The 14491-nt window shown below is 37.1% G+C and overlaps 1 protein-coding gene across 1 annotated transcript in view; it reads right to left on the bottom strand.

Moving 5' to 3' along the window:
* LOC140149659 (xanthine dehydrogenase/oxidase-like) overlaps positions 1-14491 on the bottom strand; it is a 54653-nt gene that overhangs the window by 5840 nt on the left and 34322 nt on the right. The window contains exons 5-19 of the mRNA XM_072171738.1: positions 12613-12721; positions 11809-11997; positions 10947-11006; positions 10146-10223; positions 9227-9368; positions 8184-8339; positions 7787-7863; positions 7386-7482; positions 6830-6936; positions 5999-6186; positions 4781-4946; positions 3098-3181; positions 2845-2962; positions 2000-2051; positions 543-663 (exon numbers count right to left, since the gene is read on the bottom strand). Coding sequence (XP_072027839.1) covers positions 543-663; positions 2000-2051; positions 2845-2962; positions 3098-3181; positions 4781-4946; positions 5999-6186; positions 6830-6936; positions 7386-7482; positions 7787-7863; positions 8184-8339; positions 9227-9368; positions 10146-10223; positions 10947-11006; positions 11809-11997; positions 12613-12721 — 1744 coding nt within the window. The remainder of the gene's footprint in view (positions 1-542; positions 664-1999; positions 2052-2844; positions 2963-3097; positions 3182-4780; positions 4947-5998; positions 6187-6829; positions 6937-7385; positions 7483-7786; positions 7864-8183; positions 8340-9226; positions 9369-10145; positions 10224-10946; positions 11007-11808; positions 11998-12612; positions 12722-14491) is intronic.

Here is a 14491-nt window from a genome sequence, read left to right as displayed (position 1 = left end):
ACAAATTGTTCAAAAAAGGGGGTCATTCAGTGTAGGCTACTGAAAAAAAACAGGGTCATTGGGTGTAGGATTTGCCAAAAATAAGGGGGTCATTTCATGGGCACATGAGGTATGTCAATATATGGGAGTGCCCCCCCCCCCGGGCATCCACCTCCTCTACCACAATTATCCATCACCACCTCAATTCGGTGACAACTCTCTAGTCCGAAGGTTCCTTGGTCTGAAGGTTCGCTACTCCGAACACGTAATTTACCATTCGCTAGTCCGAATTCTGAAAAAGTTTCGCTAGTCCGAATATCAGGTTCTCTAGTCCGAGGGTTCGCTAGTCCAAATAATAAATAAGATTCTCTTGTCTGAATAAAAAATAAGGCTCGCTATGGACTAGAGAACCTTCGGATTAGCAAACTTAATGTGGTTTTCGGACTAGCGACCTTTCGGACTAGAGAACCTTCGGACTAGTGACCCTTCGGACTTGTGACCCTTCGGACTTGTGACCCTTCGGACTAGAGATAAGTCACGCTCAATTCATGATATACTCATACCTCCTTGGTAACCAAGATTTCATTATCATCAACACTCGACTCATTAACACCAGTAACATCCTCAGCACTAACGTATGTCACAAATCCTTCTACCTCTTTGGCTGCTTCCAGACTGGTAGACCTACAAAATGAATGCAGTAAGTGACTGAAATTTTCCCAGTGGTTTCATTTTTGCGAATTTTACGGATCAATGTGAGCCCGCGAAAATAACAACCTGTGGCTATGATAAATTTCTTAACCCCTTGAGAAGTACCTGCCGATTGGCCAAAATGAGTGTTGTGTCCAATTTTGAACCAATCAAGGAGGGTATTAATAAGATCATCTGCTATGCAAGTTTGACCATAAATAGTTTAAAGCCTAGGCATAATGGCAATTGAAATGAGCATTCCAAGTTATTAACCAATCAGAAATGCTGTTAGATGACCAGTAGTGTCCAGGAGGGTAAAGCCATATTGTAACATTTCAATAAAAATAGATTAGTGATAGTATTTCCTTTCCATAAAATGTTAGCCTTTATTGTCAGATATGTCCCCTTTACTTTTAATTTTGAGCTGAACAACTGAGGTAAAAGCAAAGAAAATTGTAATTTACTACTAGAGCAGATTTTTTATCCCCCTTTTTAAAGACAAAAAAATATTCTTGATCCGTTATATTTTCCAACCCCAAACCAAAGTATCTATGAACACTCCCTAAGGTAAAATTGCATGAAAAGTGGATTTTGAATTTTTTAACCACTCTGCACTTGTGCCCTGGCGAGTCAAATTTGGTTGCATTTTCACATAAAATAAATAATTGTCTGATTAAAAATACACTGTTTGCTGAAGGGAAAGCTACACTCTTTTGCATATACACTATATATTGGCCTCACTTGTGAAATATATCCCACAAGATTTTAACATGCCTATGTATACAGTCTATAATATCGAATTGATTAATTCGAATTAAACAATTCATTGATGTTAGCACTGGGTAGTAGCCATTACTGCCAGTAGACAGGAAGTCTAGAAAGTTGACCTCAATGCTGTAGGTGGTCTTCCTGTACTTTTGAATGGGACAGCAGTAATCTTGGGCATTTTTTAGACCAAAATTTTGGATTTTTCAGATTTTTTTCTAAGTTTGTGAGAGCATAACAAGACTATCCGTCGATGGATTTTTATTTCCGTTGGTAGATATTTGTTAAATTGAGTTTTTCATAACATATTAAAAAGGCAGAGACCCCTGATGTATAATAAATTAGCTAGGTAAGTTTTAAGTAACCTTGATGAAAATTATCAAAAAAGTGCCTATTCTTTTGTGTGTGTATGGTCCATCACATGTCACTTGGTAATCATGTCTAATGGCGCTGCCCATGGCCACTCGATGAATTGTTTAATTCGAATTAATCAATTCGATATTATAGACTGGTATAGGCCTACACAAAAACCATTGGTAGTAAGATCATTCAACTGATAACTTACAGAACTCTTGCCCGTCCTCGTGGTGGAAGAACAAATGCTATGTACAGTTCACCTGTCAAAAATTAGAGTAAAATGGTTCAATGAAATAGAGACTTTTTTTCAGACCAGAAAAACTGAAAACCAGGGCTGTGCTTTAAACATATCAATATTGAGCTTTGCCCCTCAAAGAAAAAAATCGGCAAAATTGGCACTTTTAAACCAAAAATTACCAAATTTCGGGCACATTTTCAGATTTTTTGCCAAATTTTAATCACATTTTCTGATTGTTGGCAGTAGTTTTGTTCTATCCTCCCCCTAATTCCTCCGAAAAATTCCTGGCGCAACTACTGACCAACATGGGTAGGCCCTACGGTACCACATCCATCCACTCTCACTTCTGGACTCAATTTGACAGAAATAGTATACTGTGACATTAATCTTACCATTCTTGAGCTTAACCCACAGTAAAAATAAGAAATATGAGACCAAAATTCCCCAATTTCAGGCAAATTTCAAGATTTTTTGCAGAATTTTTGGCACATTTTTGTATTTTTGGCTCCTGTTAATTTTTCCAAACCCCTTTCCCAACCGCTCCCCCCAAAAAAAAAAAATCATAGCACTGTCACCATGGTCACCACTGGCACCTCCTCCCATGATTCATAATGCTCTGTGTGCTGGCCAGACTTCAACCTAAAAATTACAAGTTTTGAGATATTTTTCATGCTGATTCCAAATATGGTCATGAAAATTTTGAATTTTAAAAGAAAATTTGAAACTTGTCGTCTGCAGTCAACACCTGTGTGGAGAGGGTTAATATCACTGGCTTTCCCAATAATGGTTAGATTTCATGACATTTGCTCACATACCTTGTACAGGGGGCAAGTCATCAACAAATACAGCTTCACCAGATGCCTGTTGCAATGCAGAGCGATGTACAATAGGGCGTCCAATTGGGTCAATATCAGGCTGATCTTTTGGTACAGGCTGAACATAAAATATTATGATATGGTAAATATGTTTTTGATCACAAACAGAATGAATATTCTATGTGGAATATTTGGATTCTATTCGGCCCTTATAACTCATGAGTTTATATTTGCATTATTTTGTTTTTCTCACCTGATAAAGGGTTGATCCATGTGGAACCTTTCTGGGTATGGACGTAAACTCTGGAGTTGTCAGCGAAGGAGTGGAACAGGTCACCTGTTAAATATTAGATGTAAATAATAAACATTCATTTATTAACACATAATAAGACGGAAAACAAAAGCCAAAATCTTCAAAGGCCCTTCGGGTTTGAATGAAATCTACAGGCCTCATCAATTTCCAAGAGCCTGAATTCCAGCTGTAACATTACAATATTACCCTGATCAGAAGTGCAAATCAACAACGGGTAATGCCACAGATTGATGTTGAAATCAGCATTCACTGAGTCTGTTTTGGTGACACAAGAGCAGCAGGATATTGGAGGATTTTGAAACAAGGCCTTGGTTTATTTTGAACACTGCTGTGATATGTTAAAGATCTGCAAAAAAAAGCACATCATAAAGCACTCTTTATTTGGTATACACACACCATGCACGACCCTACAAAATAAAACTACTAGTTATTTTAGCTATACCATCAGGTTCTGTCGATAGCTAGTATACTATCCAGAGAATTAGGAGAGCAGTCACTCATGCTAACTCCTCACGCTACGTCCTCGATATGTTTGTGAGGCACACTAGCGCACTACACATTCTAAATGTAAAAGAGTGAATTTCCACTCTTTCAAGGAGTTGAACGAAGGACAACCCATTTTTGAGTGGAAAACACTCTAAAATGAAAGAAAGTACATTTTCTTCAGGTAATATTCACTATTTTGAGAGCATACAGACTACTATTTTCAATCCTTTTAGAGTGAAATTTTTCCACTCAAAAAGGGATGGTCTTCAATTTCATTCTCTCACTCTTTTTTCCATTATTTCCACTTGGTGTACATTTAGAGAGCATGTTCACGAGGCCACATACTGTGGCTCTAGTTGTTACTGATTGATTGGTTTGTTTCACCTTGGGAAATGCTAGGCGTTCAGTATAAACACATTGAATGACACTAGCACACTGCAAAAACATCAGTGTTAAAAGTAACACAGGGGGTGTTTCGGTGTTAATGAAACACTGCTAAGTGTTACTTTGACACTATGAAGTGTTATTTTGACACTGTATCCTGGTGTTAATTTGATCCTTTTTCCGGTGTTAATTTCATATTCAACACCGCTGGGTGTTGATTTGATCCTTTTGCTTGAATTTCCTATATTCAACACCACTGTGGTGTAAATTTAACACCACTGGGTGTTGATGGAACATATTTAACACTGCGGCGGTGTTCTGAGAGGTCAACACTCGTAGGTGTAGAAGTGACACTGGTACGGGTGTTGAAATTATCATCTTTAATCATTGTAATGAGCATGAATTGTTTCTGTTGCTTCTGTTGGTTTCCACCAAACTAATAGATCACTTAGATCTAAAAAAAAAGTCCATGCAGTGCACATTTAAGATTTTGTATTGACACCATGTGGTGTTAATCTAACAATCTAACACCGTAAATTAACACCAGAAGCTTCAACACCAGCTCGGTGTTGCATATTCAACACCGGAGTTTTTGCAGTGCAGGAGACCTGTATGGTGAACTTATAATCAGTTCCAACCTGAAAATTCTTTGATCTGTGTACAGAAGTGAGATCCCTGTGGCTTTGGAGGGGTTCAGCACACACTCTCTAGGTTTTCAGTAAATTGATGCTAATTCAAGTTCCCCCTCTTTACCTGCTTTTCTTGAAGACTCTGAAGGACATGAAAGAAAAACTTGAAGAAGCTTCCAGCCACCAGATCACTACAGTACTCACTATCCTTTCCTGTGGCATTTAAAGCAGGTTGGAGTTCCTCTTTCAAGGCGTTGCAGGTTGATTCCAGCAATTCAGTATTCCATGACCTAAATGTTACATAAGACAAAATTATAACAACCAAACTATATGCAATATGTATCAAACTTTGATGTGTCTTGTTATAAAATATTTGTGTGAAAAAAAAAAAAAGATACATAAGGTAAAAAAAACCCCTGTTTTTACAAGCCCAACCAACCCAGATTTTGTATTCTGGCCAGGGAGAATTTAGTTTTTGCTAAAATCATATAAAATCAGCCATTTTGGGGCCAAAATGTATTGATTTTTAAATCTACTTTTTGCCCAAAACCGGTTGATTTTATGCACAGAGCAAATTTAAAAAACACAGAAAATCTGGTTCAGTCGGGCCTGTAGAGGGTTTTTTTTGTCCCCTTAGTAATAAATGTAGCTTATTAGCTTATTACTTACTATAAATCATCCTTATCTAACAAATGAAACACTTTTGGCTGCCGTTGCCGAGTATGAATAACGATCAATTAAGCTTTGCATTGTTTTATTCAGTCAACAGAGGATGATATTACTGATTTTTTAGGGGTGAAAGGTTTATACCTGGGTCCTATTCAACGATAATTATGTTGCACAAAATATGTGAGGAAAAAGTTCATCCCGTGGTTGTCCTTAGTGCTTTGCATGCTACATCTACACATTTGTTCGATTCAAGTTAGGTTGTGACGTCAATGCTTTTTTGTGGTTGTGCCGCAAGCGTGCCGACAAACTGTCCTTATACGCATGCTAGTACACTGTGTGCATTTAACTTTACGCTCGTCATTCGATACTGTGGCCAGCGAAATGAGCACATATACGTCACTACCGAACTTGAGGTGAACCAAATTATATAGGCTTCAACATTAAAAGCCCAAGTTTTGAACTATTTTCTCAAAATACAAAATACCAAGAGCTATCTTTAGAACCACTGAACCAATACTAGGCTTGTTTGTATTCAATTTAATGAATTTTTCATGCTGATTCCAAATTTGGTCATGAAAATGTACTATTTTGAAAATATTTTCAATTTTTAAAGAAAATTTGGAACTTTTGTCGTCTCTAGTCGACACCCAAGTGGAGAGGGTTAAGTGCTTACCTTCCACAAAGTTTCTTCATTGTCTCATCTGCAAATACTGGCAGTTTACGCAGTCCGCCATAAACCAAACGTCCGTCTCTGACGATATCACTGTCCGGTTCAAAAGTCACACAGAAAGCAGCATTAACAACGGCATTGTCACTGTAGTATCGTCTATGTGACATCTTGTAGAATTGTACATGTTCATTCTGAAAATGAAATTAAATAATTTATTTATTTATTTATTTATTCTTTCTTTATTGAGGGTAATACTGCTTCAGTGACAAGCAGGCCCTTAATCAAATCAAACCTTAATCAATAAGGTTTACATCATAACTTCTCTAGCACTTCAATTCAATCAGCATTTTTTGCCTAAATACAGGATAACCATTGTCTGTACACAAATTTCCAAAATTCCATGACAAATAATTATTTCCACAGGGTGTGGACTGTTTCAAATGAAAATCTAAAGACAGAGAAGGGAGAATTCTTTCCAAAAGTAGGAGATATGAACTCTGCTTAAAACTGATGGTTGTATTATGGAGTCAAATGGAGGCACCCATAAAAAGTGGCATTTAAGACAAACTACCTCTAAACCTAACCCTGACACTAACCCCTGACCCTAATTTGCATAATGGTGATGTTTCTGTCTTAAAATACCCCATAAACTATTTGAAAATCACACACCCTGTGCAGGAGATTAAGGTCATGTCTTCCATAGGAGGTGCATGGATTTCAACTGGATTAACACACCCAAATCCTTTGTCAATACTAGGCCTACTCGAAGATGTCAGGGTGATTTCCAGTGTCATAGATCATAGTCAAACTGTATCACAACAAAACAGAACTTACCGCATTGTTAAATGGTATTTCAATGTACTGTAGTATTTCGTTAGGCTTGACCAATCCGTCATCAGATAAGTAGGAGTTTCCATTCAAATTACTATCATGTACATTACCTAGAGTAAAAAGGTCATATAATAGTACATAAATCGTCTATTTGCGAGCAAAATCGTAGCCAGGGGTGTGGGGTGCGATGTACCCTCCCAAAATGGATTTTCAAAATAAAACTTTTTTCTGTAAAAAACATTGAAAATTAGCCCTTGCAGGAAAAATTCACAAAAGGTCTGTTTTTTTTGGGGGGGGGGGGAAATTTTTTAATTTGTCTAAGGGAAAATTTGCAAATGAGAAATAGGTGGGTTTGTGAGTGGGTGGTTGATGGGTGGTTGGGTGGGTTGGTGTGACATGATGTTAGAGAATGAGCCAACATGCCGTGATCGGATGATGTATTGATTAATTGATTGATCAGTCTAGGTGATGCAATAAGAATTAAGATGTGATGTATTGATATATTGATTGACCGATTGGTTGGATGGAAAAAAATAAATAAATCAAATCATCAATCTACCATCAGTGTCGACAATGGAGACTTTTGCACCAACAGCCATAAGTAGAGGAACAAGATCATAGTCTGATGATGCTGCTACTAAGTGTCCACCTATGGTCTGTGACAAAGTATACAAATGAAGGAAAAAGTAGAAAAACTGTATAAATAAGAATTTAATGCAACTATCTTCCCCCTAATTATTACCTCTAGCTTTTTCTAAGGGAGCAATCATTATGGGGAATGGGGGATTTTAGAGGGAATGTAACTTTACGTTTGCGATTCGATACTGGGATCAACTAAATACGCACCTACATCACTATACCAAACTTGACGTGAACCAAAGTTTGGGTGGCCATGTCAATTCAAGGGATGGCAATTATATCCTACATTATGGATTTTACAATGAACATGTCCATACTTACAGCAACATTTCGTATTTGGCAGGCGGCATATTGCTGCAGGGCCTGCTGAAATACTCCGAGAGACACTGCTTGATCACCTGTTTGTTAACAAGAAAAAGAGTTTTCAAACAGTTTTAAAAAGTTTCTAACAGTTTTAGGGAAAATTACTTCCATTAAGTTATTTTAATAACTTAATTGTTTATACAAAGCTCCTGCACATAATTGAATCATGCTCGTTATGCCTATATCACTAGAAAACTCATCATTAAACATAGATAAAATAAAGCAAATAAAACTGCAAATTCTGCATTAACATTTTAATTTCTGAAATGAATTAATATAGACTTAGCAAATGCACACCAACTAGAATGAACATTCAACTGTACACACTTAAGAATGAAATGAAATTAAAACTTACTTGACAAAGTTTTGCAATGCTCTATGATGGCATTCTGTAGTGATGATATTGTGACACTAGCTCCAACCTTTAGCCCAGTATCTGTACGCTCGATGCTGTTGAGTTCCGAAACATGACTAGTGTAGATGACGACTCCCGAATGATCTTGTAAAGCACCTAGTGATATAAAAAAATACATACAATAATTTGTCGTCTGCTTCACATACTGTTGTATCTCAAAAGGCTGCCTTGTGTGATTTTTATTATCATTGTTGTATTTCAGAGAAGATATCTTACCCTTCCCAGAATCCTTTGCAACATGATGCATCACCTCGTTACAGCAAATGACACTCCCATTACTTTGTACAGGTTCCCTTTGTTTTCATATTGAATAAACTGGCTAAACAGGACTCCATAGTTAAGAAATAAACATCTTTTGCAAGATCTGGATAGGCTTAGTTATTCAGGTACTTTTTTGTCACTATTGTCAACCCATGTTGCACTAGAGAGCAAATCAGTACCTTACAGAAAAAAAGAAATGGAAGAAATGCATTGTGGGAAGTGTAAGATGTCTTCTCTGGTTGTATTTCATATTGTTATTTTACATTTCAGTATGCTTCTTTCTTTTCTGAAAAAGATGAGATTATAATATTGTGACAATACCTCAAAATTAATATATAAAGTTAATTTTACAGTGTACCTCATCACAATTAGAATTAGATGACTACAATAATAACAAATCACCCAAGGCAGACTTTTGAGATACAGTATATGAAGCAGATGACAAATTATGTGGCTACCATATTATTATAGCACTCTTTTTTATTACCACCAACTCATCTAACTTACGCATTGTTTAAGTATCCCATTTGGATTAATTTTAACATGTAATTGGGCCAAAACTCATAATTAAAACACAGGGAAACAACATGGACATTAATTTTGACATTTGAATTGAAGGATTATTTTGTATGGAAAAAGTCTACTTTGTAATTCATAACATATTAATGTGCCTATGCCAAACCTTTGCGATGTCATATTATTCAAGGTATCTATATATATACCTGAAGCTGTGTTCCCCGCAATGATCTTTGCCTTTGGGTTATTTGCCTTCAAACTCAGGATATCTTTAACACTACTGGCATTAATCCATGTAAGTTGGTCACCAATAAATTGTGTGGATTGCTTGCAAGTACCATCATTTGTCTGAAAAAAAAAGATATCATTTCACTTCATTCATTTATCTATTCCAGCTGAAACCCATACACCCCCTATGGAAGACGTAACCTTAATCTTCCACACAGGGAGTGTAGATTTCAAATAGGGTTATCTGAATAAGGTCTCCACTTGATATCTACACCCCCTGTGTGGAAGATTAAGGTCATGTCTTCCATAGGGGGTGTATGGATTTCAACTGGAATAGCCCAATAGACCATCAACAGAGCTAGCTGCCTTTGTATTCAAATAATAAAGTGTGTTCCACTTCTCCTGCAGACACTTCTACGTGTATCACATTTGGATTGTTTTGTTGGTCGAAGCAGCCATCAGTTATATTTGAATTCTTCTACATGCTCGCAATGGAATGATCAGTGCAATTTTTGCCAAAGCTCACTACCATTCGCAAGATGCTTTTTGAGCTCCTGTAATGTGTTCAAATCAATACATGTGGCACTAACATGTTTTCCAATACATAATATTGACCAAAATCTATTTCATTTTTGTCAATTTTCAAAATAAGCGCCACGGGCATCAGTTGTGGTTTTAAATAGATTGCTGAAGAAAAATTCTGTTCAAAAGAAACAACAGTCATAACAGTTAAACCCAGTCTGTTTAACTGTCATTTCTTTTAAACAGGATTTTTTCACATCAAGAGAGGGACACAAGAAAAATTAAACCCCCTTTGTCAAACGTTTTTTACTGTAATTATGAGCGATGATATTTACAGTTGTACCCTGTCAGATCATGACCCTTATCACAACTTACCAGCAATTCTGGTGGAAATATGATATCTTGTGAAGGGTCATATTCAGTGAATGTAGTAGTATCATAGAGCTCAGCACTCTGTAAAGAACAAAATATGATATCTTGTGAGGGTCATATTCAGTGAATGTAGTAGTATCATAGAGCTCAGCACTCTGAGAAGAACAAAATATGATATCTTGTGAGGGGTCATATTCAGTGAATGTAGTAGTATCATAGAGCTCAGCACACTGAGAAGAACTAAATATGATCAATGTAGCAACATGGCACAACAGTTAGGCACTTATATAAAGCTCCATGGTTAGGACACATAAAATTGAAAATTCATTTCACATCCCCACCTTCTTGGAAAAGTGAGGAGGAGGAGGTTTATATTGAAGATACATATTTTTTTTCCAAAAAGACATAATTTTTTTCGTTGCTTTTGTGGAAAAAATCCATATCTTCAATATGAAAGGTTACAATATTCAATTGATCGACTGCTTTTCATCCCAGCTATACATATACTTTAAGTACATCATTAGATTTATAAAGTTTACTTTGAGGACTGTTAAATATATCAAAAATATAAATTTTTAGTCATTTGCCATAAAATGTGTATCATATCACGAACTTCAAAAAGTCAAAATTATTTGATATCAGAAGGACACTCTTCATATTCAGAATTCAATTCGATATGTCTGATGTGCTCTAATGTCTCACAAAAAATACTGTCCAAATGTTCATACCCCAGTTCTTAAGGCAGTGGCACCATGATAATTACTATTATTTTGTATGTTTTCAAAATTCTGTCCAAGCTCTTACCATGTCACTGTTACCATCTCTGCAGCATTTCTCTCCAGTACTTCCATTGCAGCAGCCTCCCTAGAACAGATAAATGAATTAATTATAAAATCAATACAAGACATTATTTACTGAAAATATGACATACAATTTTTGTGAGCTGGAAAGAAAGATTTTCTGAACCAAGGAATATGACAATAACATTGAATAAGATTGTTTAACAATACTAATAACATTAACATTGCTAATACCGTAAAGATTCACCTAATGGCGCACATGGGCGCCATTGATGGTGCCATGAAAATCCCATCAGCAGAGATAAGGGCACAGATCTTTCTTGTTGGGAGGAAGCTCAATCTCTATTTGTATGTGAAATCTACCCAAGGCAACAGAGCCCATGTGCGACATTAGGCGAATCTTTACGGTATATACTTCAGTGCTCTTGGTATCATGATTCCCTGGTTTTCTGTGTAATATCATGCAAACTCAGCCTTAGTATTATGTGCTATTTTGGTCAATTAACAGCCAGTAGCATAGCCAGCGGGCATATTCCCCCTCCCAATCAATTTGACCATTGAGAAAATCCCACATGGAAGTTGCCGAAAAACTGTTTGTGCACCCAATCAGGCCCAGTGTCCCCCAATCATGGTCGGTTCCCCCCATAGGATGACTCATGCTACGCCACTGCAAATAGATTGCCCCATATCTACATAAGAAGTGGTGGTTCTTGCTACAGAGTTGTTTTAAAAAAAAGTCATTTACAGTGCGCTACGCACAGGCACAATGCCTAGCGGTTGATCCACAAGCCTCAGCACACTTTACAGATTTATAGTAGGTGGCCCTTTTCTACTGAAGATTTGATAGCTGTCCTTTGTCCAGTTACCTCAGTGAAAGACTTGAATGCATCTAGAATTGGTCTATACCCAGTACACCTGCACAGATTTCCCTCCATTGCATGCAGCACCTCATCACTGGTTGGTTTCGGTTGGTTTCTTAGTAATGTGTACATTGACATTATCATACCCGGGCTACAAAATCCACACTGGGAACCATGGGCCTTGGCTAGTCGTTCCTGTATTTGAGTGTTGTAATGGGAATAAAGTAGATGAAAATAAAATTATGCAGCAACTTGATTTTGGACTATTCTAGTACACCCCCTATGGAAGACATGACCTTAATTTTCCACACAGGGAGTGTGAATTTCAAATTGGGGTACCTGTATGGGTGGTTCCTACACTGCCCCCCCCACCCCCCCCCTGTGTGGGAGATTAAGGTCATGTCTTTCATAGGGGTTTATGGATTTTAACTGGAATAGCCCATTTTTCTAAACATCTTTATAGTAAGCTTCTATAATTCAGGGGATAATACAAATAATCCTGTTCTTCTAGAAAGCCCTGGGATAACAACAATAATAAAAATTCCTTTAAAAAGGGAATGGGGTGCCCATGCAATGGGAGCTTTTATTTTATTAGCTTGAAATGCAACCATTTGGATAACATTTTACTTCTTTAAAACAATAATGTAACATAAGCATAGTAAACAAAGAAAGATTATGAAATGTAAAGCATTATATTGCAGTGGAGAGGTATAAAATGGTACTGCATGGGATTATCAGGCTCAATCCAAACCAAAATAAAGACCAAACCACCTGTCTCTACTGGGATATCAGTTAGGTTACAGATCATACCTGAATTGCATGTAGTTTGGTCTTGGTGCTACCAATCCCTTCTATGGTTGTGACAGCTTTGCCATGGATGGCACAGAGTGGATACAGACATGCATTGACAGCGATGTGACTGATGGATGAACAACAAAAATGTATAATTGATGTTAAACAAAACATATGTGACAAAAGAGATGAGTCTCATATGTCGCTAAATCAACAGAAAAAGACATTGCTCTACGGGACAAACCGACCCAGAATTTTGCATTTTGGAGAATTTTTTTAATTTTGCTAAAATCTTGCAATATCAGCCGTTTGGGGCAAACATTGATTAATGTTGGCTGAACATTTTTTGAAAATATGTTTGCAAATCTTTTTCAGATTTTGGTGATATTTTAAGGTCATTTAGCATCCAGAAAAAAGAAAGAAAAAAAACAATAATGGCTGACACTACTTGAAAGGTCCACCCACCGCCCATATAAAAGGGTTTTTATCATCACCTAATATTGATTTTTAAGTCATTGAGTTCGCTGATATCACTGTGTAATTTCAGACTTCTGGTGGACAAACTGGACATGCTCCCCCTGCACACACCTCTGCATGAAGCCGGGGCATGAAGTTCCTCAACACAGCCCTACCCATGAGTTATAAAGCTACCATTTTTCATCCTGATGTGGCAGCGACGTCAAAGCATTGAGGCAGCTATTTTGCAGGTGCATCTACACAACAACTTTAAACGTGTGCATGTGCATACCAGCGCTTTGAGTGAATACTAGCGATTAATACCTGCGCCCAATGAAATGCACACTGACGTCACTGCCACATCAGGGTGGAAAATGGTATAGTCGCTATGTCCCATCACCCTCCAAACTGTCGGATACACATTCTCGAGAAAAACACACAAAAAGGTGACGAAAACTATTGATTTTTGCATTCTTTGTGAAATCCGAAAAGTACTTTTTCAAATGCGAAATATTTCAATCCTAAAAAGGAGTACCGGTATATTTGGTCCTGGTCAGTTGGTTAGAAATGATCTTGGTTTTGAATGATGGTAGGCATGGTAAGTCCATTTTGAATTTCACATTTTCTTTACAGGGTGTATTAAGGAACTTTGCGTGTTTTAAAGAGGGATATACACTAAAAAATATTCATTATATTGGGAAAAATATAAAATACAAATCTTAAGGATCCAAAAATTTGCAACAGCAGAAAAGCGTACCTTCCCATGCAGCCTATGTGCGTAGATCCCGCATGGAACCTGCCATTGAAGACCTACACGAGTTGCCCATATTTTAGAGGCTGCGATGCCGTACTGTAACGTGCTCACTTAGTTTTTTCTTCACATTATTGATCCTCATATTAAACTGGGTACCATAACGCTTTTCAATGTAAGAGAGCACCATATTAAAGCATTAGACCAAAAAACAAGTCCACGGATACCAGCTAAATATTATAACGGGTTTTTCCAATGTCTGTCTCTTCCGCAGTCAGTTTGATCTGCTCACTGTGGTTTGTGCGGTGTGAGCGGAATCAAGCCAGCAGTAGAAGAGATGGAATTACGAAGCACATGGGATGTGCAATTAAATATGTTATTATAGCATTGACGCTGGACAGCTGGCTGTGGAAGTTTGGCTGGAATATTCCATACGGAATATATATACATGTATCACAGCATATCACAGTAATATCAATGTGAAATAATGGAAACAGCCAATCCAGTAAATCTCAATCAATTTACTGGGATTTTCTTTGAAATTTGTCATCTGTGAAACACAATACAGAGGAAGAATTGCACCAACATGTTTCATTACAAATCGTGTGTATCTTGTTTATCTAAAGTCGATATCACTGCCGGTGTACACGTACGTACCCACACACATTAACTACATGAATTATATAATAT

Source organism: Amphiura filiformis, chromosome 4 (genome assembly GCF_039555335.1).
Source record: "Amphiura filiformis chromosome 4, Afil_fr2py, whole genome shotgun sequence".
Taxonomy (NCBI): Eukaryota; Metazoa; Echinodermata; class Ophiuroidea; order Amphilepidida; family Amphiuridae; genus Amphiura; species Amphiura filiformis.
Note: the sequence above shows the minus strand (reverse complement) of the source record. Positions and strands in the feature narration are given on the sequence as shown.